The 26,143-nt window shown below is 44.2% G+C and overlaps 1 protein-coding gene across 3 annotated transcripts in view; it reads right to left on the minus strand.

Annotated features, from left to right (window-relative positions):
* NRROS (negative regulator of reactive oxygen species) overlaps window positions 1-26,143 on the minus strand; it is a 144,240-nt gene that overhangs the window by 92,703 nt on the left and 25,394 nt on the right. For all 3 annotated transcript variants that reach the window (XM_033958994.1, XM_033958992.1, XM_033958993.1), the window contains one exon: window positions 10,124-10,247. In XM_033958994.1, the coding sequence (XP_033814885.1) occupies window positions 10,124-10,231 (108 nt within the window). In that variant the 5' untranslated portion in view covers window positions 10,232-10,247. The remainder of the gene's footprint in view (window positions 1-10,123; window positions 10,248-26,143) is intronic.

Raw genomic sequence — 26,143 nt, forward strand, 5'->3', positions numbered from 1 at the left:
TGTCCCCCTGGACAGACGAGGTCCAGAGCCAGGAAGAGCCTGAGGCTTGCAGTCCTGCACACTCACCATCAGGTCATCCAAACCCTGGCCAAAGAAGGACAAACCATGGAAGGGTAAGTTGCTCTGCACAGACATGGATGAAGAATCACCCGACCACTGTGGAATCCATAACAGTCTCCTGAAGAAGCACCCAGCTTAGCAAACGCAGTCAAAATATCACAGGGTGCGGCTGCCAAATAATTCACTCCAGAACCCAGGAAGCCGAGGTCCCGAAGGACAACCTCCACAGGAACCTGACTAAGTTCAGTATGACATGCTCGAGCCACAAAGGAAGTGGCCGCTGCAGCTCGTACTCTCATTGCAGCGAATCAAAAGACGCTTCAAAACAAAATCTAGTCGTCAGTCCAGGACTTCCTTCAGGACAACCCCTCCAGCCTAGGGCGAGGAGGTATGTTTAGCGACCTGAGCCACTGCCAAATTCACCTTGTCGGGACTAGGCGCTTGGAAAATTACAAAACCATGGGATATAATATAGCCCTGGCCCTAGCGTACTTCAGGGGACTCTCTTGGACCCCCCAACCTCCAAGAGCATTTCTACCGAGTCTGCATGAGCTGGAAATGCAGCAGAGAGCGGTTGCGTAGAACACATGATCGAACACTCCACCTGAACTGCAGAGTCTGAGTCAAGTCCCAATGTCCGCAGGGATTCAGAGATAATATCAGGAAGGCAACTGGACTTAGCCTGCGCACCATCTGATATTCTCCCACATCGTGAGAATCAGCGTTCTGGGAATCCCCGAGATCCGCTAGGCTAGTCACGTCAGCGGGACCCACCGAAGCACCGTGTGACATCAACGGTCTAGAAAGTGATGCAGGTACCAAGACAATAGCGGGACGTTGCTGCTGACGTTCAGGCGACCAACAAGGATTAGATTGACATGCTGGAATCCAAAGGCTGTACAGACTGCCACATCGCAGTCTGATAGGGAGACACAGGTATAGCCCACTTTCTTATGAAAGCCTGATACATCATATCCACAAATTCCGGCGGAAATTAGTCCTCGGCAATCTGAGCTGATCATCAGGACTCAGATTTGAAATTGTTTGAAGATCGATGAGACTCCCTGGAACTGCGCTTACGTTTTGCGAAAACGCCCTCCTCGCACAATTCCGGTGTCCCGGATGCTGGAATCGCGACTCTGGCGAAAATGGAGGAAAGCAGGTCCGCTCCGGAGGATAATGTGGAATCCACACACTGTTTACGCCCCTTACGGGCCATGGCGTACAGAATACGCGGCTGCGAAACTGCAAGCCGGATTTACGGCATTAATCCATGCCATCCTGTCCTGAGGTGGCCATCTGTGAAGTTTGGAGCAAAAACGAAGCTTCTAAGTCCAAAAAATATAATTTTAAAAACTTTAAAGAAAATCCAAGATGGCTGCCGCGGGTGCCGATTTTGACAGAAAAACGGCCATTAAAAACGCAGGAAAACGCTAAAAACAGTAATTTAAGATTTTACATGTAGGGGGACCAGAGCACTCAATATAAACAACTGGGGAATTAGGTCAAAAAAGCTGTTCCTGAAGATCCAGAATATTGATTACTACGGGTAAAGGAACAAGAATAGTGCTTCAAATACCTTATTAACCTAAAGTGGTGCTCAGAAACCAAGGTGGAATGTAAGAACTCAAAACTGGGGAAAAACCCCTAGAGAGCTTCTTATGATATCTATCATTGCACCAGTGTACGGTATGAAGGTACTATAAAGTACTTGTAAAGAGTGTTCATAACTTGTTTATAAGTCCATAAATTGAAATTGATTATCCAACGTAAAGTAACTTCAAGAAAAAATAGCTTCACAGCTTTATGAATAAACTTAGCTTGAATGTTCAACCCGCGATGATTCAGCTGGGTTCTGACGCATTTCGCCGTTGTGGCTTCATCAGAGAACCCGCCAAGCTAAAGAAGAACAAAATTCAAAGCCAGTCCTAGAAAAATGAAACAAAGAACATGATGCATGGAAGTTTTTGATGCTAAAATATAAATATGATACTACAGGTTAACTACAAAGCTGATGACGCTACCGGTGGGGTACCTGTTCTGAAACAATGATTTTCAATTTCCTGTGACGTAAGCGCTCAGCTGAGCGCTCGATATTTATGCAGGAAAAAATGACAATCACCTAATGGAGGAACGCCCACCACTCCACTTCCTTATTAAGACCAGAAGGAGTCACTGTCTGCCAGTGAAAAATGAAACTCTGTTCGTGTTTCCATAGCCATGCTTGTGAATTACCCCCTCTGTTGCAGTGAGCCACCTCCAAAACTACGAATTGTAGATCCTGTAATTGATGAGAAAAAGATTGCCAATGCTGGACAAGAGGGGCATTGATATCACCCCTTCTAATTTTACTGAGATGTTCAATGATTCGGGTCTTGATGCTTCTAGTGGTGTGTCCTATGTAGAACTTATTACATGGGCACAAAATCATGTAAACTACCCCCTGAGTGTTACAATCTGTGCGCTGTTGTAAGATGTGCTTCTTCTTTGGTAAACAGGGGTGTTGAATACTGGTGGTTTCAAAAGCGTGCATACATACGGTACAATGTCCACATTTGAAGTGACCCTTAGATGGAGTCTCTGTATTGTCCAATTTGCTGACAAAATGAGAGGTAGATATGCATTCTCTTAAATTTCTGCCTCTGGAATATGCAAATAGAGGAGGCTGTTCAAAACATTCATGTACCTGAAGAATGTGCCAATGGATGTTAATGATCTTTTTGATATTGAATACTTTATATGAGTAAGGCAACGTGCATACCATCCGAGATTCAGGTTGGTCGGGAGTGTGATTTAATAAGTAAGGACGATGGGCATATAAAGCTCGTACCAGAGCATGCAGGGAAACCCCCCAAAACCCCGATTTGAGGACCCCCCCCAAATCGGCAAACTCTGACTCACAGAGACATGTGCTGCAATGCATTTCATTGCAAGCATAGGGAGATCAATACCTCAGGGGCTGATTAAGCTAGATTTTTCAGATCTTCCGGCCGCCTCATCTTCCCTATCACCTCAGATCATGACTACCAGGACCCCTCAAGGAAATCAGGGAAGACACACGGCCTCGGAACCGCAGCAGCCTGTGCTCTACCCCTTCGCGGACGAACCAGGGGAGAGATGGCTCCCGAACCTGGAGACCCAATTCAATCTGCAGGCTGTCCAGAACACCCTCCAGAAGCAGACAAACTTTAAAAATGTCTGCAATCTCCTGAAGGATTACTCGCACAGAGTTGATCCGCAGCACATAGGCAAACCCGTGGAAAAAAATAAAAATGGAATTGAAAACAAATCACGAGCAGAATTAACTGAAATGAAACCAAGCAGTGAAGCTGCAGGAACAAACTGGGCATGTCGGGAAGCTCCCAGGCAGGTAGCCCAAAAGGGAGGGATCATCTTTTAGTTGCACTGCAGCTGAAGCTTACAGAGATAGATGCAAGATCCCAGCTGTTCAGCCTCCAGAGATTATACAAGAATAAATTAATATTTATATCCACAATACTTTAAATAGCCTATATAAAGAATTTCAGTAATTATCAGAAAATATTAACCATTTCTTTTATCTCCTATATATAATGACCTCTCCAATATACCATTAATTTAACAAAAACAAAAAATATACCATGAATATACGATACATCTACTATCAATCAGGATACCCCCCACATCCTATACAGAATAATTCTCAGAATAATATATTATCAGGGAAACTCCAATTCTAACACATACACTCAAAATATTTATTGTAAAGACCCCAACCTAAGGATTCCGAAATTAATCTATATATACTTTATGCTTTGTTAAATAAATCAATATCAGAATAGTGGGACATAGAACCCCCATCGTCAATTGATAATAAAATAGAATATAAACATGAAGTATAAATTATTATTATTTTTTTCCCTCTTAAAAACTAAAACATTGTAATTTAATCACATATCTGCAAATATTTGCACATTCAGGTTAAGCATTATTAACACATAGTACAAATCTTCTAAACATTTCACAAAAGTAGGAAGTTGCAAATGAAAATGAAAACCAGATGGCCTAAACTTAGGGCACCTTTTACTAAACTGCGCTAGCGGTTTTAGCGCGTGCACTAGACGCCAACACCACCATTGAGCTACCGCAACTTAGTAAAAGGAGCCCTTAAAGTTGCTTCATAGCTTATTCCAGGTCTAGTTTAGATTATTCCACCTCCCACCTGAGGGACTAGAGCATGACTTTTCCTTCTCTTTATCATACACCTCTGTGCCTATTTCCTGCAGATTTTCTGCGTTGTGCCAAGGTCTGCTTCTCCTGCTGTTTCTTTGCATTTCCTGTTCCATCTGATAAAGATGGCACCTCACTGTATCTAGTCCACTTCATGTCTTTTTCATGCTGGTCTTCTGCTTCTGTTTTCGCAAGTGAGCCTCCATCTCGTGGCGGAACACCAGCATCCCCAGGTATTCAGACTAAAAGGACAATAAAACAGATTTGCCAAAGAGGCAGCCAGTGCAGGAAGCTCCCTCCCCTCCCCCCAATATGGTATTAGCGTAGCCCATGGCAGTTTCTTCTCTTTCCTCAAAGGCCAAGCCAAATGCTGCAAATCAGTCACAGGCAGGTGGTTACTCTTCAGTCTCAAATCGGATTGTTTCTGTACAGTGTCTCAGAAGTCCTGGTTTTCACCCATCTTTCACGAGTCAGTGCTGCTTCAAACTGCGCTGGTGTGAAGCCCTTTGAGATAAACGCTGCTCTGTCTCTGCAAGTTTCATACTGCGTATTCCCTACTGTGGTGCCATTTCACGGTAAGTCAATGTTTTAGCAAAGAGAGGAAGTCACTGAATCAGTAAATGAAATGACATCAGGATGTTCCAATATTTGCATACAGCTTATTCAGAAGAGCCTGGGTGCAAAAACAACACTTACCCAGCAATAAAAGGAATTAATCCAATAAATAATTTCATTAGGCATACCAAAATTGATTGAAATCCTGTCCCTTAAGTATTATAAGCTATCTGATGTATTTAGTAGAGTAACCTTTCAGACCCCATAAGTCACTTTCTTCCAGCAAAAGACAACTTGTCAGTATTTTCCACTTTTTTTATTAGTAAATGTTATATATCATCCTATATCCTTCGCCTCAAACCAGAAATCATGAAAAATTCAAAAGAAAAACCCACTGTCCATAAGAAAATAAATAAAATAATCTGATAAGAGCTTTAAGAATACTGAGATCCAACTGACTTTCCAATTGTCATTTAGAATCCTGCATTAGGACATGTGCTGCAATTGATTATTAATAAAATCTTGTACATCTTTAGTATCCCTGTAATGTTTAGTATTATTCAAAGAAACCCTCATAATTACTGGATAAATCAGTCCATATTTAGCTCCTAATTCCCTAAGCTGTGGTCTTAAGTCCAAGAATCTTTTCCTGAGAGAAGCAGTGTTTTTTGCAAAATCAGGAAGAGCTTTCTGCCCTGCCAAGTGACTGATTTCGCCTTTTTTCCTGCCCCAAAAATCTCCAATGCGTATTGGAAACGCAAGACTTTAAATATTAGAGGTCTAGGACCCCTCTGAGAATTAGACAGCCGGGATGGCACTCAATGTGCCCTCTCAATCTTAAATGGGTAAAAGTGAGACAGAGGCCCTTTGGTATAAAATCGATGAGGAATTGAATTGCATTACCTCCTTCTGCTCCTTAATTTAAACCCCAAATCCTAACATTTTACCATCTGGACCCATTAGCCTCTTCCAGACCTTGAACCAGCTGGGTTAGCAAGTTGTGATCTTTAACTGACTGAGTAACATGTACTTCAGCAGCCACCATCCTCTGCCTCTAAGTGATCTACACGAACTTTACTCACTGTTAGCTGATTTGTCAACGCAGAGACCTCTAGCTGGTTAATGTTGAAGAAGTTTGACCCAACATTTATTTTATAGCAGCAAGATCCTTTATTACCTGCTCTAAAAGTTCAGATGTATCTCTAGACAAGGAAACTTTCGATGGTGATTGTGGGTCCTTTTTCAAACGCTTTGCAATCCCTCCATATCCCATATTCTTTTCCGATTTTTGGTTTTGTTTACCCGAAGCCATCCTGACAGTAAAATTATTCACTTGTAAGGTATAAAACTGCAGTTGCAATACTTCAAAAATATCTTTAAAGCAGCAGGGCAGAGGGAGCAACTGATTCACACAGCCATCTTAGAACGTAGCCAAGCTCCACCCCCCAATGTTAGGAATGATTAAGAAGGGGATCACAAACAGATCAGAGAAGGGCTGTACCAGGTCATGGTACGCCCTCACCTGGAATCATGCGTCCAGCACTTGTCACCGTACACGAAGAAGTACTACTTGAAAGGCTCCAGAGAAGAGCGACTAAAATGGTTATGGGGCTGGAGGAGTTGCCATACAGCGAGAGATTAGAGAAACTGGGCCTCTACTCCCTTGAAAAGAGGAGACTGAGGGGACATGTTCGAAATGATCGAAACATTCAAGATAATGAAGGGAATAGACTTAGTAGATAAAGACAAGTTGTTCACCCTCTCCAAGGTAGAGAGAATGAGAGGACACTCTCTAAAGCTAAAAGGGGATAGATTCCATACAAAGAGTGGTATAAAACTGGAACGCTCTTCCGGAGGCTGTTATAGGGGAAAACACCCTCCAGGGATTCAAGACAAAGTTAGACAAGTTCCTGCTGAACAAGAACGTACACAGGTAAGGCTAATCTCAGTTAGGGCACTGGTCTTTGACCTAAAGGCCGCCGCGTGAGCGGATTGCTGGGCATGATGTACCACTGGTCTGACCCAGCAGTGGCAATTCTTGTTATTCTTAAGCTCTGCTGCTGCAACAACTTTACAGGAGGAAGAAATAAAAGAAGAAATAAAAAAAGACAGTGTGCAATCTTAGGCATTTTTACTTATGCTCAGACACGTATTGTGAATGACTATGATTTGTCACAAGCCAAAACAGAGGTATATCAAATAATGCAAAGCAATCAATCCACATGGAGGTAGAATGAAAAGCAGCCTATTAAGTCTAACACCTTTGTTTTGAACAGATCAAATGGGAGGTAGAGAGATAAAAATTTAAGAAGCAAGAGGGGAAAGAGAGACGTGGTAGTGGGCAGAAAAATGAATGAAGGGTAGAGTTGGGTCTTGGAATGGTAAGAGGGAATAAATAGGGTCAAAAGGGATAGAGGGGAGAGTTTATGGTAGCATGAGTGGGAGAGATAAGAGTTAGGGTTGGGGTATAATAGAAAGAGGGGAGTGCAGGATAAATGGAAGAGTGGTGGGCAGAGAGGAAGAAGCTGTTGATTACAATTTACAAAGGGGGTCATTCCATGCTAAGTGGACCAATACTGAAAACCGCCCACACTCGACCCCCTTGAAATCCAAACAAATTTTACAGGGGTGTTATCTAGTGTCTCAAATGAAATAGCAAATTTTTTGGATCTAAATTTGGTCAGGAAAAACAAGAAAAAAAACCCATTCTGAACCAAATTCTCCCTGCCAAGCTCTGCACCCTGTTCCCCCTCCCTGCCAGGCTCTGTACCCTGTCCCTCCTCTGGTGGTCTAGGGAAAGGGCAGGCAGAGGCCTAGTGGTTGAACAAAAGCAATCAATTCACTCCCATGCCTCATGTGACCTATAACACCAACTTTTCTTAAGCACTGCAGCAGAAGGAAACTACCTAGGAGTCTGAAATTTTGCAGTTTGGTACAACACCTTGGGGGCAAGTTACTGTGCCAAGCTTGAAATCTTTTGTGAACGTGCTTCCATTTCTACAGGTCAGCAAAGTAGGCAAAAAAATTCACGAACGAAATTTTTTGGCAAAGTTTGGCTCCATACTGCTGCTGGTAGGTAAGTCAGCTGAGGGTACAACTTTACCAGCAGACATGTACCATGAGGTACTTCCAAGATTTGCAATATGAGCTTTTACAGTCAAGTGAAGTTGAAGATATGACCATCCAAAAAATATGGCTTAATGCATTTATGCAAATTTTCACTGTTTTTCAGATTGAAATCTCTCTAATGTGTAGTTTTTTTGGGTTTGTTTTTTATATCATTTGAAAGAGCATGTTTTTTGTTACAGAAGCTATCCTGTTTCATCTTGGACCTAATCTTTCTTTGCTGAGAATTGATGGCTTAAAGATAAGCATTACTTGCTTGCGTAAACATGTTATGTTGAAGGGTCATTGGTACTTCATTGTGAATGTGCAGTGGAACTATATTGATCTGAAAATTCATAACCAAGCTTTGCCAGCCACAAGTACTCGTCTCATACTATGCTCAGCGTTTGACAAACTTACTGTACACTTTTGGGGGTGTTCTATATTTTATTAAATCTTGTTATACCACCTGATCATATGACAGATCCAAGTGCTTTACAATACATATTCGATAAAGAGAGAATTCCAATTATAATAGGACAGACCTCCAAACATACAAACAAGAATTGCATCACATTCATCCATATAACCTAAAATAACCCTGAATATCCTCTAACCATTACAGTCTCTGCTGGGAGTGGGAACTGTTATGTTGGAGCTACCCAACCCCTCTTGTATTTTTGTTAGAATGTGAGGTGTTAAGTTGGGCCCACCAATTCCCTCTTGGTGTTCTTGCTGTGGTGGGAAGTATGGTGTTGGGCTGCTGAGCCTTACTTCTTTTTGTAGAGGTGGGAAATGCTATGTTGATGTCATTGAGCCCCTTTGTTGTTCAACACGTTTACTGAATCCTCTTTTGTAAATGTCACTGTACACTACTGATGGCAAAGAAAATTAGAGTTGTCTAGGTTCTGACAAGGATCTACACCGATTTAATGAATACCATATTTTCCGTTCCATTAGACGCACCTGACCATAAGACGCACCCTAGATTTAGAGGAGGAACACAAGAAAAAAATCATTCTGAACCAAATTCTCCCTGCCAAGCTCTGCACCCTGTTCTTCCTCCCTGCCAGGCTCTTTACCCTGTCCCCCCTCTGGTGGTCTAGTGGTAGGCTGGGAAAGGGCAGGCAGGGACCGGGCAGGCAGGCCTAGTGGCTGGCAGGCAGGTAGGGACAGGGCAGGCAGGCCTAGTGGCTAGCAGGCAGGCAGGTAGGGACAGGGCAAATAGGCAGATAGGGGCAGGGGAAAGGCAGGCGGGTAGGTAGGCCTCCCCCCTCCCCCGGCAGGCAAGCCCCGGCCTCTCCCTCCTTATTTTTAATTTGGCAGGGCAGACAGGCAGGCGCCGGCCTATCCCTCCTCCCTCCCTCCCCCCCAGGCAGACAGCGGGCAGGTCCCGGCTTCTCCCTCCTCCCTCCCTACCCACCAGGCAGGCAGCGGGCAGGCCCCGGCCTCTCCCTCACCTCCCAGGCAGGCAGCGGGCAGGCCCCGGCCTCTCCCTCCTCCCTCACCCCACAGGCAGGCAGCAGGCAGGCCCCGGCCTCTCCCTCCCTATTTTTAATTCGGCTCGGCAGGGCTGGCCCGGGCCCTCTTCCTCCTCCCTCCCCCCCCCCCCCCCCCGCGTACCTTTTTTTTTTTTTTTTTTTTACTTCTGGGCCTTCCCTCACTGAGAGCGGTGCACAAGGCGGGCTGGCTGCCTGTTCCCCGCCACTTCCCTGGAGAACGCGGCTGCTTCCTCTTCTGTTTTCTTGCGGCATAGTGGCACACTATGCCGCAAGAGAACAGAAGAGGAGGCAGTTGCATCAACCGTCAGTTGTCCGGGGAAGCGGCGGGGAACAGGCAGCCAGCCAGCCTTGTGCGTCGCTCTCAGCAAGGGAGGGCGCTGTGTCCAGCGAGGGAGGGAAGCAGCATTTAAATAAGGTAATGGGGGGGGGGGGGTTCCGCTCCATAAGACGCACTCTTATTTCCACCAACTTTTGGGGGGAAAAAGTACATCTAATGGAGCAAAAAATACGATAAGTACAAGCAAAGTTGGTTTCAATCTAATCCACAAAGGGACACAGCCCAGTTGGGGGTTTGAAGAATTGTCCTTGATAGCAGTCCTCCCTACAACTGCTACAGAGACGCACTTAAAAGTACACTGGTGTACTTACTACTGTATATGTCTATAAACAGTTTAGAATAAACAAGGACTTACTAATTTACAGATGCTCTGGTAAGAAGGTATGGCATCCACACTTTTGCTTCTCCATTCTAGATCCAAAAAGATTAAACCAAGGGAAAGACAGAGAGACATCAATGCCATCTCATCAGCAGTATTCCTGCAGCAAGACAAAGGATAGAATGACAGCAATAATTAAAGATAAAAGTGCAAACTTAGCCTTTGCGGTTTTTCCAACTTTTTGTAATTTAGTTTTGTTCTTTTACTAAATGCTTTAACAATTTCATGCCTGGTGCAATTCTATAAATACCAGTTGAACTTTGCCTCCATTTACTTTTTCACATTAAAGCAATGCTTCTCACCTCTTCCTTGCAAGTCTAGTTAGCTAGTTCGTTTTTCAAGACTTTCACCATGAATATACATTTGCATAAACTGGGTCTCCAGTAGATATCTCATGCACATTAATGGTAGTAATCGTGAAACCTTCACCGACTAGGACTGCCTACAGGAGATGGCCAAATTATGTTACACTAGATAGAGTTTGAGCCCGCCGAGACAGATAGGGAAATATGATAAAAGTACCTGAATGTAAACCACTTAGTTTTAAGTGGTACATAAATAATTAAATAAAAATAAAACATCTCCACTGGCATTTACCGCTCTTCCTTTAAGAAATATTTTCTGATGTTGCTTCTAAGTAAGTCTATGCTCTTGGCACCCCAAATTAAGACCTTATGTTGAAAACCTAGGCAGCCGACTTTGCAGGAATGTACAATGAATATGCATAAAATAGATTAGCATACATTGGGGTCTTGGTGTATATAAATTAGAGTTGAATTTCAATTAAACTTTTTAGTCATGTTAATCACACAGTTAAATGTATTTATTTTATTAATTTATATCCCACTGTAGCATCTGAGCATGCTAGGCAAGTCACTTAATACTCCATGGCCCCAAATATAAAATAAGTACATGTATATAATATGTTAACTGCTTTGATTACAACCACAGAAGGACAGTATATCAAATCCCACCCCCTTCCCTACAGGACTGATTATCAAGATCCAACCTCTTTCCCTTTCTCTTCCTTCCCCTCAAGTCCATTCTCTCTCTTTCCCAGGATCTGTTTTCTTTCTCTCTCTCACTCCCCCCTCCCCTCCCCCCTCCCCTGCTCTCTTCCGGCAGCGGCACAGCGGTGCACGAGGCAGGCGCACGCTTTTTGCATGCCTGCTTGGTCCTGCACTGCACTCCAAATAGCTGCCTGTCAATTCTCGTCCCATGAGCCTTGGGGCTGGCTGGCTGGCTTGGGACTGGGAGCTGGCTGGCTGGCTGCCACTACACGTGCCTACCATTAGATGTGCCCTGTACTCTGTCCCAGCCTACCACTAGACCACCAGGGGGAGGGGGGTGGATAGGGTACAGGGCACAGCATTTGATTCAGAATTTTTTTTCTTGGTTTTTCCTCCTCTACAGGTGGGTGCGTCTTATGGTCAGATGTATCTTATGGAGCAAAAAATATGGTACTTTATCTTGTCAAAGAAAGGCTCCAATGATTGGAGACACATTCTGGACCTTACTCACGTAAATGCAGTGCTCAAAGTTCTACACTTTCGCATGGAGATGGTGGGCAATTTGATGCCTACTCAATCCCTGGAGTACCTGGGAGTCTTGTTCAACACGGCTGCCAGCACACAGACAGAAGTTGTGCTCTCAGATTTCTTTATCTCTTGGACAAGTCAGCTCCGTCGACGTGGGCCTATCTATAAGTCCTGGGGTCTGTGGCGGCCACAATAGATGTGGTGCCTTGGGTGAGAGCACACATGCATCCTCTCCAGAACGTGTTACTCTCATGCTGGTCTCCACAGGCGGACACATTACAAATATGTCTGCCTTGGACACTGGAGGCTCGAGCCAGCATGGATTGGTGACTCTATCCTCAGTCCCTCTCCCAGGGCATGCCTCTGCGGATTGCTTCCTTGGTAGTCGAAACAACAGATTCCAGTCTCCTGGACTGGGGAGCCAGCTGCAAGCATCAACCGATTCAGAGGCGTTGGAAGTGGTCGATCAACAGGCTAGAACTGCATGCCATTTGGCTCTGCTAAAATTGAAACAGACTCTTGAAGGTCAAGTAGTCAGAGTCTTTTCTGACAATGCTTCAGCTACATGCTCTTCCACTGGGCGAAGCATCATCTTCAGGCACTATCGGCAGTGCATGTCACGGGTGTGGGAGAGGCCTTAGGTGTCTCAGCCAATCAGGGTCTTAGGCTCCTCCCTGTGCATCCCAGGATGCACCAGAGAAGGGGAAGGCTCACCATTTTGAAGTGGTGAGCCTGGGGAGCAGGAGGGACTTGGCATCCTCCTGCTGTCAACTAATTTCCAGGTGGAGGGAAATGGGCATCCCTCCTGCCAATTTTGGCTGGCACCGGGGGGGGGATCCAGCATGGCATTTTTTTTTTATGGGCCAGATATTGTGTGTGTGTTACACTCTAGAGCAGTGTGTCTCAAACTATGTGCCCAGGCACAGTGGTGTGCCCCAAAGAGATTCCAAGTGTGCCCCGACGAGATTCCAGAATTTTACTTTATTTTTAAAAATTCCCTTCATAAGTATACACTAAAATAGATGATATATACATCACGTACACAAGAGTCTATCAGTGTTATGAGCATCAGTGTGTATAAGGATATAAGTGCATTCAAAAACAAGCACATCCATTGCACTGATTAGCAATTATATCTACTTTAGTTTCACCATTGTTACAATTACCCAAACATAGCTTAAAGAACTTTAAATAACTGTCAAATTTAATTTTTTGTTGGTTTTGCAATTTTATTATTTCAATTATAATGTGCCTCGAAAAACATTTGCTCTGTTTAGTGTGCCAGAGCTAAAAAAAAATTGAGACACTGCTCTAGAGAATGGCTCAGGAAAAAGATTTGTCTTCATCCCCACCCCATCCTCGCCAGCCTAGTCCCCGCCCCATCACCACAAACCATCTGATCCCATCCACACAAGCCTCGCATAGTTATGACTTTATACTGAACTTATTTTATTAAAATATAAAAAGGATATACTCGAGGAGAAAGAGGTCACCTGACGCTATGAGCGAGTGAGGACGTGTTCCTGCTCGGCTCCAAGACCCCGTCTCCACCCTCGCGTTCGCCGCCGACATTCGGACCGCACACAGACACACGCGGCTTGGTAACAGGCGCCGGAGTGCATGGAACGTTATTTAACACGTTCCCAAGAAGCGGCGCGCATGAAACCGGCGCGCAAAGACAGGGAACGTGCGAGCCCTGGGGCGGGCAAGATGGCGGCCGCACCCGGAACGGCGGTTTCAGAATTTTCGGCAGGAGCACTGCAGGAATTAAAGGCGGCGGTGGCACAGGTCCTGGCCCCCCAAATGGAAGCGCTAACAACTCAAATGACCAGACTTGAACAACTAATGTCTGACACGACGGCCAGAACGTCGGAATTGGAGCACCGAGTCTCAGCAGCAGAAGACACCCTAAACTCGCATGAACTGGATCTCTCGGCCCTGCAAGAAACGGTTCACCTGCAAGCAGCTAAAATAGATGATTTGGAGAACCGTTCACGCAGAGGGAATCTGCGTTTTATGGGTGTGCCTGAAACAATACCGGATCACCAACTAACTGCTGAACTGGAGGGCTGGCTGGAGCTGGAATTTCCAGACACTGAATCCCTGGGCCCACTGTGCCTAGAACGGGCACACCGCCTTGGCCCACGGCCGACCAAAGACTCGAGGCCTCGGGTGGTGATCGCAAAAATCCTCAACTACAGACACAAACTGGAGATCCTGCGACAGTACCGAGCTAAGCGTGACAATGTGAAGTTTAGAGGTTCTGCAATCCGAATAAGCCAGGATTACTCTGCAGCTCTCACTGAACGCAGGAAAGCCTTCTACCCACTGTGTTCTAAGCTGGAAGAAAACAAGTATCGTTTTCAGTTCATCTACCCAGCGGTCCTAAAGATACACCATGAAGGCTCATGGCACGTGTTCACCGAGGCTTTGGCAGCCGCTGATTATATAAACAAGGCCATTGCTCCAACATCCGGGCCGACATAAGCACAGACGGAGAGGCGGCGAGATTCACACTGGAAGGCAGAACCTGCTATCGTAAAGTTGAATGTTACTGAAATGTTATTAGTCTGAAATGATGGGGGCACTGTTGAATTATTGTTTACAGGGGTGGGGGTGGGGTCTTGTGAGGCGCCATTCTCGGACCTACCACATATTCCTTCGGGGATATGGTTTTTGGGATTTCTGGGGGTGAGGGGGGGAGGGCGTTGGAGTGTGGGGAACAGCCTACTGATTGGTTATTGGGGATGTTACTTATTCATATTTGCCTGATTATTAGTTGCTGCGGGGACATATTGGCTCACCCGGGTGAGGCTGGGCACCTGGGTGTTGATCACTTGCGGCTGGCTGGTTCAAGCTGTTGGTGTTTCGACCCTGGGTGACCACTCTCTCCGCATCCTATCTTGGAATGTGTCTGGGATCACATCACCAATTAAACGTACGAAGCTCTTGAGACAAATAAAACACCATAGGGCTGACTTAGCGTGCCTCCAGGAGACTAAATTGACCCGGGAAGAACACCGTAAACTACAAAGAGGATGGGTGGGATCAGTATATTCAGCCTCCTCATCTGGGAAAAGAGTCGGGATATGTTTGCTCATACGCAAGGGACTACACTGCTCAGTGACGTCACTTGCTGAAGATCTTGAGGGCAGATATTTACTCTTAAAGATATCTATGCAGGGCACAGATTTCAGGCTGCTGATTGTATATGGGCCGAACACGTATTCACAAGTATTTTTTGATAAATTGGTATCCCTGGGCTTGCAAGACACTACCCTGCCGCTGATAATAGCTGGAGACCTTAATCAAGTGCTAGATACTTCTTTGGATCGTTCCGGTCCCCACACGTTGACGGTGCCAAACTTAAACAAAGGTATCCCCTTTCTCTGTCAATCACTGGGTTTGGTAGATCCATGGAGACTACTCCACCCAACAGAGCGAGATTACACACACCAATCTCGGGCACACGGATCGTTCTCACGTATAGACTATATGCTGGTTCCGGAATCCTGGTTTGGTCGAGTCACAGATTCTATTATAGGCCCTATGGCGGTATCGGACCACTGTCCTGTTTGGGTAGACCTGGCTTGGGGACGGCCTCCTCAGGGAGCCTGTCGGTGGAGATTTCCATCCTATCTACAAGAGGACCCAGACTTTGGGGCCTATCTCAGAACACGTTGGGAGGATTTCTTAATAAATAACGCACAACATCGAACAGAACCGGGTCTTTTCTGGGAAACCGCGAAATCTGTTCTCAGGGGGGAAATCATTGCCTACGTTGTGGCAAGGAATAAACGCATAGCGGCTAGTATTATAAGCTTGGAAAGAAAATGCACAGCATTGAAGGCGAACTTTATAATTACACCAACCATTGCTTTGAGGGAAGAGCTTCATGTAGCGCAAGTAGCTCTTAATACATTAATACATGACCGCACCAAACGCTCTATAATTTACCGCAAATACAAATATCATAGGTTCGGGAACAAACCAGGCCGGATGCTAGCATCAATAACCAAGAACTGGCAGGACTCCAGATATATTTCAAAAATCAAACATGGTCCCACCACCTACCACACTGCACCAAAAGACATTGCGGACGCATTCTATCAGCACTTCTCGACATTCTACGCGAATCCCAAACCATACTCAGGCCCTGATGTTCTTGATTATCTAACTGATGCTGGCTTGCCTACTTTCACTGAGCACCAGCGGGAAACCCTGAACAGACCCCTGCAAGGTCAAGAGATACAAAAAGCCATTAAGACCTTGCGTTCCTGCACTGCCCCGGGCCCTGATGGGTTTTCGGCAGAATTTTATAAGATGATGTCACCGCAGCTCTGTGAGTCACTGATGTCATATTATGAGGAAGTGACAGAGACCGGAGCTTTTCCGGCCTACGCTAATTCAGCCACTATTACACTGATTCCTAAACCGAACAAACCTAGGGAGGAGGTTGACTCCTATAGACCTATATCCCTACTAAACGTGGACATAAAAATCCTATCCCGTTTGTTGGCAAACCGTCTGACTCCGCTTTTATCACACATTATATCTTCAGCGCAGGTGGGCTTTGTTCAGGGGCGCCACTCTGTCCTCAACGTGAGACGCACTCTTTTGGCTATGGCTAGGGCGCAAGAATCGCACGTTGGGGGCATTTTGGTGAGCCTGGACGCGGCCAAAGCATTCGATCAGGTCCTGTGGCCTTACTTGTTTTCGGTTCTTGAATATGTAGGTATAGGCGGGCATTTTCTAGCCGCACTGCGAGCATTATATACGTCCCCCACAGCATCCATACTGGTAAACGGAATTCATACACCACCCTTTGGGGTAGGCAGGGGGACACGCCAGGGTTGCCCATTGTCACCATTACTATTCATACTATACCTGGAACCCCTCCTCAGAACAATACAAAAAGATGATGTTTTAGTAGGATTAATGGAGGGAACATCCCAATTACGGGTATTAGCATTTGCTGACGATATTCTGTTGACCCTGGCTTGTCCCCAGCAATCCTTGACTAGAGCCCTCGAGCTGTTGGATGAGTTCCATTTATTCTCTGGCCTAATATTAAATAAACAAAAATCCTTAGTCATGCCATTGCAGGATGATGTCCGAACCTCCTGGCAGGGGCCCTTTCAATTGGAATGGGCCACGAAATCTTTACGTTATTTGGGGATTTGGATCCCACAAGATCTAACTCAATTATACAAAATCAATGTTCTCCCCCGTCTCCATCTGACGGGACAGAAACTCCGAGCCTGGCGCTCTTACCCACTATCTTTATTAGGGCGAATAGCCCTGTACAATATGATGATTATCCCCCAATGGCTGTATTTATTACAGACCTTACCCTTGCTGTTACAACACCGTCACCTTAGAGCTCTCCACCAGTCGTTGAATGGGTATCTGTGGGGTGGCAGACGTTCGCGTATACCCTTCCGTACACTATTTCTACCCGTATCTCAGGGAGGCTTAGGACTCTTACATTTAGGCAGAATGAATATGGCATGTCAGCTTCGACATATAAATGATTGGCTATGTGGGACCTCCCATTTTTCGGAGGCCGTGGTCGAGTGCCTGGCATTTACCCCCTACCATTGCAGCTACATGCTACATGCTTCCACACTGCCTCCGCGCACACAACACTATGGGGATATTTTACTGGGCCCGTTGAGGAAAACCTGGAAGAAACTGTGCAAACAACTGCACATCAGCCCAGAAGTGACACCTTATTTACCAATACATGGCAACGTTGACTATGCTCCTGGAATAGGTCTTAAGGCTCCTACTAGGTGGGCCCGAGGGGGAGTGTTTTATTTGTCTCAAATTTTAAATGCGGATGGGACCCTCTATTCATTTCAGAAACTATTAGATACTAAAGTCCTTTCTGCTAGTGACTGGCTGTGTTATGGGCAATTGTCTCACTATGTAAATTCCTTACCTAGACAGGCTTTGTTGGACATAGTTCAAGACACGTTATCTGAGGCCCTCTGCTTAACAGCTCAAGACCCCACCCCACTCAGTGCTTATCATCGCTATTTGCAGGGGCTGGCTGGAGACCTGGACTACAGAGCCTTGGCCGAATCCTGGTCTTTGGACCTACAAACCACAATTACAGAGTCCATGATAAAGAGGGGCTTTACATTGAGATCACGTATCCTGGTAGCAGCAGTAGAGAGGGAACGTTATTATAAATTCTTGGTTCGTGCCTATATGGCACCCATAAGAGCGCATCAAGCCCACATCAGTGCTTCAGCAAGGTGCCCCAGATGTGCGGCTGCCAGAGCAACTCTTGGACACATGTTTCTGTTATGCCCCGGTATTCAAGCCTACTGGCGGCGTATAGGACGTACAATACAGTCTCTATGGAATTGCTCCTGGACACGGACGTCGACTTTTCTCTTTACATTGAAATTCTCCTTGGACCCGGTTGCACCAGGGGTGAATGCATTTGCACAAAGAGCTATTCTGGTGGGCATAAAGACTATTTTACAATGCTGGTTGTCCCCGCACACGCCTTCTGTATCACAATGGCGGACTCAGATGATTTATTGGGCTGGTTATGAAAGACAAGATATTCTAGACATACATTCTAAGAGAGGGGTCCAGTATCTTCGATGCTGGAGACCCTTTTGTTTAACTCTGTCTCCCGCAGCGAAAGCTAGATTATTGGAGTGAACCTATTCAGGCGAGTTTAACAGTGGCTGTTCCCTGGGGGGGGGTGGAATGGGAGGGGGGATCATTTATCAAGGTTTTGCACTATGTTATGACTTGTATTTCATGTTTGTTGTTTATTGGAAATAATAAAACAAATTTAAACATAAAATATAAAAAGCAACAATATTTTGTACAATTGTCATTTTATAAATCACAAATAATACAGAGCAAGGATCAATAAAATCCCTTCCACTATTGAGAAAACTGAAGTCAAATTACTACAGAATGCTACATAGAAAAATCAAGCTAACAGAATACTTCAGTCACACATGGCAGGAATAGTGTTAGGGGAGTGCAACTAGAGCAACTACCCCCTGGTCAGAGAGAGCCCCAAGCCAGTTGGAAGCTAAAGCACAGCCTGAGCTTTGCAGTCCCCAGTTATGTCTAACACCAGCTTTAGCAGGATACATATTTCAAATACAATATATTCTAATTTTGTCATTTTATTCTTCAAATCATGTTGGTCTCAGGCGCTGGTCTCTGTTTTCTTTTTGTCTTCTCTTAACTCACTTACCAGGGTCTCCTGACCATTTGATATTTCTTCTATTTCTGTGTATGTATTGTTTCCCATGTTCAGCATCTCCCTTCTCTCTGTCTCCTATACGTTCCTTTCTAGTATTTCTCCTGTGTCCATCTCCCTGCTGTCATCATCTCTCCATTCTATGACCACCTGTGTACAGTATCAATCCTCTATATACCCCCTGCCCAGCATCTTCCTTCTGTATTCTTATTCTCCTCCATGTCTAGCCATCTTCTCTGTGTCCATATACCCTCCCATGTCTAGCATTACCCCTCTGGGTTCATATAGCACCCCCATGCAGCATTCCCCTTTTTGTCCCTGTTCCTAAGCTCCCATCCATGCCCACCATCTCCCTTCATTTTGTATATCTCCCTGTGTCCAGCTTCTCCCCTCCCTTACACCAATGGGTCTCTCACACTCTCTTTCCACCCTTCCTGTGTTCAATATTCCACTCACTTTCCTTCATCCCCTTGGTTCAACTTTTCTCTTTCCCTCTGCAAGTCCTATACCTCTCTCCCTTCCCTCTAGCCCACTTCCATGGGTCCAACACCTCTATCCCCTCCCTTCAGTGCCCAGGTGTGGGTCTGGCACCTCTCCTTGCTCACCAGCTCCACTCCACCCACCACATGGGCCATGCACTTGTTTTCCTTCTCCCCCCCCCCCAATCCCTAGATCAAATCCAGGAACTGTCTGTCTCCCTTCCCTTCAGCTCTAGCCAGTCCAGCAGCCTAAGAAAACCCCTCCCTCCTTCATGGGTGCAACAGCAGCCCCCTCCCTCTCTCCCTATCGTGGGTCCAACATCCTTAGCACTTTCCCTCCCTGGCTCCCCAATCGCTGGCGGCAACCCCCACCCCAATAAAAACCTGCGCCTCCCGGGACGAGCCTACCAATCTTTTAGAAGCTTCCTTCACACAATGCTGCTCCAGGAACCTTCTTGGAGAGACCCTCCTTCTGAATGAGTGATCGCGTGGTGAGCCATTTTATGCATCAGGTCAGCAAATACGATTTGTCGCTAAACCAATCAAATCAATTTAACAATGATTTTTAGTGTGGATCAGGAATTGGTTATCGGATAGAAAACAGAGGGTAGGGTTAAATGGTTATTTTTCTTAATGGAGGAGAGTAAACAGTGGAGTGCCACAGGGGTCTGTACTGGGACCGGTACAATTAACTTATTTATAAATGATCTGGAAATTGGAACGATGAATGAGGTGATTAAATTTGCAGATTACACTAAACTGTTCAAAGTTGTTAAAACACATGCGGATTGTGAAAAATTGCAGGTGGACCTTAGGATATTGGAAGACTGGGCGTCCAAACAGCAAATGAAATTTAATGTGGTCAAATGCAAAGTAATGAACATTGGAAAGAATAACCTGAATCATAGTTACCGGATGCTAGGGTCCATCTTGGGGGTTAGCGCCCAAGAAAAGGATCTGGGTATCATCGTAAACAATATGATGAAACCTTTCAACCAATGTGCGGCAGCGGCCAAAAAAGCAAACAGGATGCTAGGAATTATTAAAAAAGGGATGGTTAACAAGACTAAGAATGCTATAATGCCCCTGCATCGCTCCATGGTGTGACCTCATCTGGAGTATTGTATTCAATTCTGGTCTCCTTATCTCAAGAAAGATATAGTGGCGCTAGAAAAGGTTCAAAAAAGAGCGACCAAGATGGTAAAAGGGATGGAACTCCTCTCATAAGAGGAAAAACTAAAATGGTTGGGAATCTTCAGCTTGGAAAAGAGACAGTTGAGGAGAGATATGACTGAAGTCTCCAAAATCCTGAATGGAGTAGAATGGGTACAAGTGGATCCTTATGCAGGTCAGGAATATAAAATCTCTGCTTATGCAGATGGTATCTTGCTTCATTTGAAGAATCCTGGTTCTACCATTCCGCATTTACTGGAATTGATTGATAGATTTGACAAATTTTCTGGATACAAAATAAATTGGAGCAAATCAGAGGTTCTTCCGTTAAACGTGCATTGTGTAACAGGATTATTTGATCCATTCCCATTCCTTTGGAAGGAAGAGGGCATAAAATACTTGAGTATTATGATTCAGAGATCATTGGAAGACACAATGACAGTAAATGAAAAATCTTTATTGCTGAAAGACAAAAGAAATGTGTGAGCATTGGAACCCATTACATCTTTCCTGGTGGGGAGAGTTCAAACCATCAAGATGATGATATTGCCTGTACTTTGCTACCAAATGAGTATGTTGCCAATTTATTTTCAAGGTTCCTTTTATAAAAAATTGAATGGAATTCTCACTAAGTTTATTTGGCTGGGTAAAACTGCCAGAATAGCTTTAGTATCTTTGCAAAAACCAATTGCGGGAGGTGGAGTAAATTTTCCAAATTTCTATCGGTACCATCAAGATTTTATTATGCAGCAGGGTATGTATTGGATCCTTCCTGAACTCATGGAGCATCTTCCAGATTGATTAATATTAGAAGGCAACTCCTGTCCCCACTGCGATTGTGTCATGTTTTAAGTATCAAGTTACCTAGGATTTATACGGACAGTAGAATTTTATTCTTCAAATGGCAAACATTAAAATTTATTAATAACCTAACACCTATTCCAATTCATCAATCCACGTGTCAGTCCTTATGGTTGAACTTCAAGATTCAAATTGGCGAGTCTAAGATCCTCTGGAAGCATTGGCTGCAGGTGGGTATTTATGTACATTAGATGATGTGTTATCAAATGGGAAAATGCTTGATTTTTCACGACTGCAACAATAATTTGGCATTACAAAATCTCAAGCATATAAGTGGTTGCAGTTGAAGCAGGCCATACAGAAAGGGTTCCCTGATTGGCAAAATTTAAATAAATAATCAGTTTAGCTTACCGGACCTATGCTTCCAGACAGATTTGCTAGGGCATCAGGCTGCCAAGTGGTATAAATTAATTTCTGAATATTTGAATAAGAAACCTAAAACTAGTCTAAAAGACATTTCGAGCATTGAGATAAAACAGCAGATTTCTGGAACTCAATTGCCACGGAATTGGACTTGGAGGACAAGATGTACGGCATCAACATCTGAGACAAACTTGGTTTTTTCTGTTATATAGAATCTTTTGGACCTCTGCTCAGTTGCAAAAGTTAGATAGTTCCAAGTCTAACAGATGCTTGCATTGTCATCTCGATACTATCTACTCCTTAGCAAATTAGAAAATGTTCAGACTATTCTTATGTACTTCTTAATATCATGACAATTCTTATGTAATCCACCTTGAACCACAAGGTAATGGCGGACTAGAAATCACTAATGTAATGTAATGTATTGTCCCTTGATAAATTTTGGAGGTCTATTTGGGGTCAAATCAATATGATATTGGAAGTTTCACTGTCATTGTCATATGACGTAGTGTTGTTTGGAACACTATTAATGCCCAAGAGTCCAATCAATGTCAATAAGAATAGATTACTTCTTATCATGACAGGAGTTGCTATGCAGCTAATCACGAAAAACTGGAAAAATTGGGATAGAATAAATTATAACTTTTGGTGGGAAATCTTATGCCAATTTTATAAGTTTGAACGTATAAACTTGTTACAATTGGTACAATTGGGACATTATAATCAATTCAAAGAGATTTGGGATCCATTAACAAAATTTTGTACAAATTGATCATTAATATTACTCTTTGATTTCTGAATGAGTGTTATGCACATTCAGAAAGGGTGGGTGGAGGGAGAGGGGATATGTAATTATCTTATTATTTGATTGTTATGAGTGCTATTTTTTGTACCAATAGTTGGTTAATCTGTTGCACTTTGTGTTGGCTTTTAAAACAAATAAAGTATGGGGGGGGGGGAACAATAGGAGGATATTTTTTTTCACTCAGAGAATAGTTAAGCTCTGGAACACGTTGCCAGAGGTTGTGGTAAGAGCAGATAGCATAGCTGCTTTTAAGAAAGGTTTGGACAAGTTCCTGGAGGAAAAATCCATAGTCTGTTATTGAGAAAGATATGGGGGAAGCCACTGCTTGTCCTAGATCGGTAGCACAAAAAATAAAGTCACTTTATTTTTTGTGCTACCGATTTCTTTAGTCACTCAATAGTAACCTTCATTGTGCAAGAGTTACCCCTGCACATTTTGTTTTGACTTTGTCCTAGATCGGTAGCATGGAATATTGCTACTCCTTGGGTTTTGCCCAGGTACTAGTGACCTAGATTGGCCACCTTGAGAACGGGCTACTGGGCTAGATGGACCATAGGTCTGACCCAGTAAGTCCATTCTTATGTTCTTAGGTGATTGGAGTGCCTACAATACTGACCAAATTACTGTGGATTTTGGAAATGTCCAGGATTGAGAATTGAAAATTGAATGTTTGCAGTACAGCAGAAGTCGCAAGCAGTGGATTACAATCATTGTTTGATTTGAAGAAGTGTTTGAAGGATCATCGATGAAAGTTGAGAGCAGGAGTTATTTGCCCACGCCTGCTTCGAGATAAGTATTAGTGACGAAGTTGCCATAACCTCTTTTGTGTACTTTTGGACACTTTGTGCCAAGTGATTGACTTGTTAAGTAATTTACTGTAGCCCATTTTTTTTTTGCTAGAGACATTTTTTCTCCATTTTGAGAGGTTTTTTTCTCTCTAGCCATTTTCCAGGGTGGGCCGATGATCAGAATAAGTACTCCTTAAAGGGGCTTTCTGCGCCTGGAGTCTGAATACTTGTAAAATTATGAGGCCCATTTGGTTAATAGTTTTATTGTTTAATCGGTTTCTCGGTACAAACAGTGGAAGACGCATCTTTCTTTTCTTTTGACTTACTACTAGTGCCAGGGTAGTCCAAGGTCAAAGCCAGAATTTTTCAGTCTGTAGATTTTTTTTTTTTTTTAATTATGTGTTTTATATACCGCCTATCAAGGTTATCTAAGTGGTTTACAATCAGGTACTCACACATTTTCCCTATCTGTCCTGGTGGGCTCACAATCTAACATACCTGGGACTATGGAGGGCTGAGTGACTTGCCCAGGGTCACAAGGAGCAGCATGGGGTTTGAACTCACAACCCCAGGGTGCTGAGGCTGTAGCTCCACCACCACGCCACACGCTCCTCCTCAATACTGCTACCCAGATATAGTTAACAGGGCATGTTGGACTGCATATAATTCAGCTCTTAACTACGTGCCCCCTGCTCAGGATGTTTTTTTATGGCTTTCACCTCAAGGCTGTCATACTTCACACCACTCCAGAAATAATATGGAATAACTGAAGTGCCTAGTTTTTGGTTTTACAAGAATATCAGGCTGTATGTAAGCATAAGGAATGTGTAGGCACATGCTTCAAGTAGTATTAGTATTGTCAGCTTTTTGACAGAGAAAATCCTGACACCATTCCCACTCTATGTTCCTCTTTTTCCCCACCCACAATCCTCTCTTGCTCTATTCCCATTGCCCACCCCAAGTCCCTTGTCATACTTAGTTTGTACCCTTTCCCTGCTGTCCTTCTATAACCAAACTGTCCACACTATTGTTGTCATCTACAAAGAAAAATTGTCACATATATGTACGTATGTTTCTATGATTGTTTTACAAACTTTAAATAACAGAGGTTGATTTTTTTTTTTAAATAAATATATAATTCAGTTAAACCAAGCATTATATTGGCAAGTATATTTTTCAGATTTTATTGAACGTGTGCAACAGCAGAAACACACTGTTATACCTTGACAAGGGAAGTAGAAGGAAAGAGTATACTGGTTCTTTGAATCACATCTTACAGCAGTTAATGCATAATAAAAAAAACACGTATGTTACAATATCTAAGAATGATTAAAAAGGGGATCACAAGCAGATTGGAGAAGGTTATCATGCCGCTGTACCGGGCCATGGTGAGCCCCCACCTGGAATACTGCGTCCATCACTGGTTGCCGTACATGAAAAAGGACATAGAACTGCTCGAAAGGATCCAGAGAAGAACAAAAATGGTTAAGGGGCTGGCGGAGTTGCCGTACAGCGAGAGGCTAGAGAAACTGGGCCTCTTCTCCCTTGAAAAGAGGAGAATGAGAGGGGACATGATCAAAACATTCAAGATAATGAAGGGAATAGACTTAGTAGATAAAGACAGGTTGTTCACCCTCTCCGAGGTATAGAGAACGAGAAGGCACTCTCTAAAGTTAAAAGGGGATAGGTTCTGTACAAACGTAAGGAAGTTCTTCTTCACCCAGAGAGTGGTAGAAATCTGGAATGCTCTTCCAAAGGCTGTTATAGGGGAAAGCACCCTCCAGGGATTCAAGACAAGGTTAGACACACAAGTTCCTGCTGAACCAGAACGTACGCAGGTAAGGATAGTCTCAAATAGGGAACTGGTCTTTGACCTAAGGGCCGCCGTGTGAGCGAACTGCTGGGCACGATGGACCACTGGTCTGACCCAGCAGCGGCAATTCTTATGTTCTTTTGTTCTTATGCTTTCAACAAGGTCTCCTTGTTTTGCCAGTTAAGGTATTTGGCAATGGAAGCCCGTGACTGCGTGTTGGCCTCCCTCCACACGCCCATCTGGTAAGCACTTTCACAAACAAATTTATTGACCACCAAATTCAGACCCAGATGTTCCGGCAGCCAACGCTGGAAAAAGTGATAAAGCTCTGCGTCGGGTAAAAGGTCTGGGAGGCCAACCACACAGAGATTATTCCGTCTTTGACGATTCTCTTGTTCCTCTAGGCAATCTGTGAGGGTCACCACCTGAACCCGCAAAGTTTGCGCTCTCCCATGCACTTTGGGACTCCTCCTCTCACTCAGATACATACCTCTCTGCCTCCGCTATGGGCTGGGAATGGACATCAAATTTTTCATTTATCCTGTCCACAGCGGAATGGAGCTTATTCTGTCGATCTTCCAGCGCTGTCGTGACCATCCGGGAGATTTCATGTGCCCACTCCCCAAAGTCCGGGAGAACAAATGCAGAACCAGGTACCAGTGGCGTACCTAGAATATGTGACACCTGGGGCCCATCATTTTTTGACACCCCCCCCATCTATATCAAAAATATGATTTTCAGTAACAATCCACATATCGCACAAGAGTGTACCTAGGAAAAGGCAGCATCTTAAACACTGCAGTGAGCACTAGAACACCAACACATACATTGTAAAACTAAACAAGCCAGATCCCGCACAGTCAATTGATCCTGTAGTCAATGCCAACTGAAAACTATGTCCTTTTCATACATACAGAACAGAGATACACCCTCGCC

The sequence above is a fragment of the Geotrypetes seraphini genome, chromosome 9, assembly GCF_902459505.1.
Source record: "Geotrypetes seraphini chromosome 9, aGeoSer1.1, whole genome shotgun sequence".
NCBI lineage: Eukaryota > Metazoa > Chordata > Amphibia > Gymnophiona > Dermophiidae > Geotrypetes > Geotrypetes seraphini.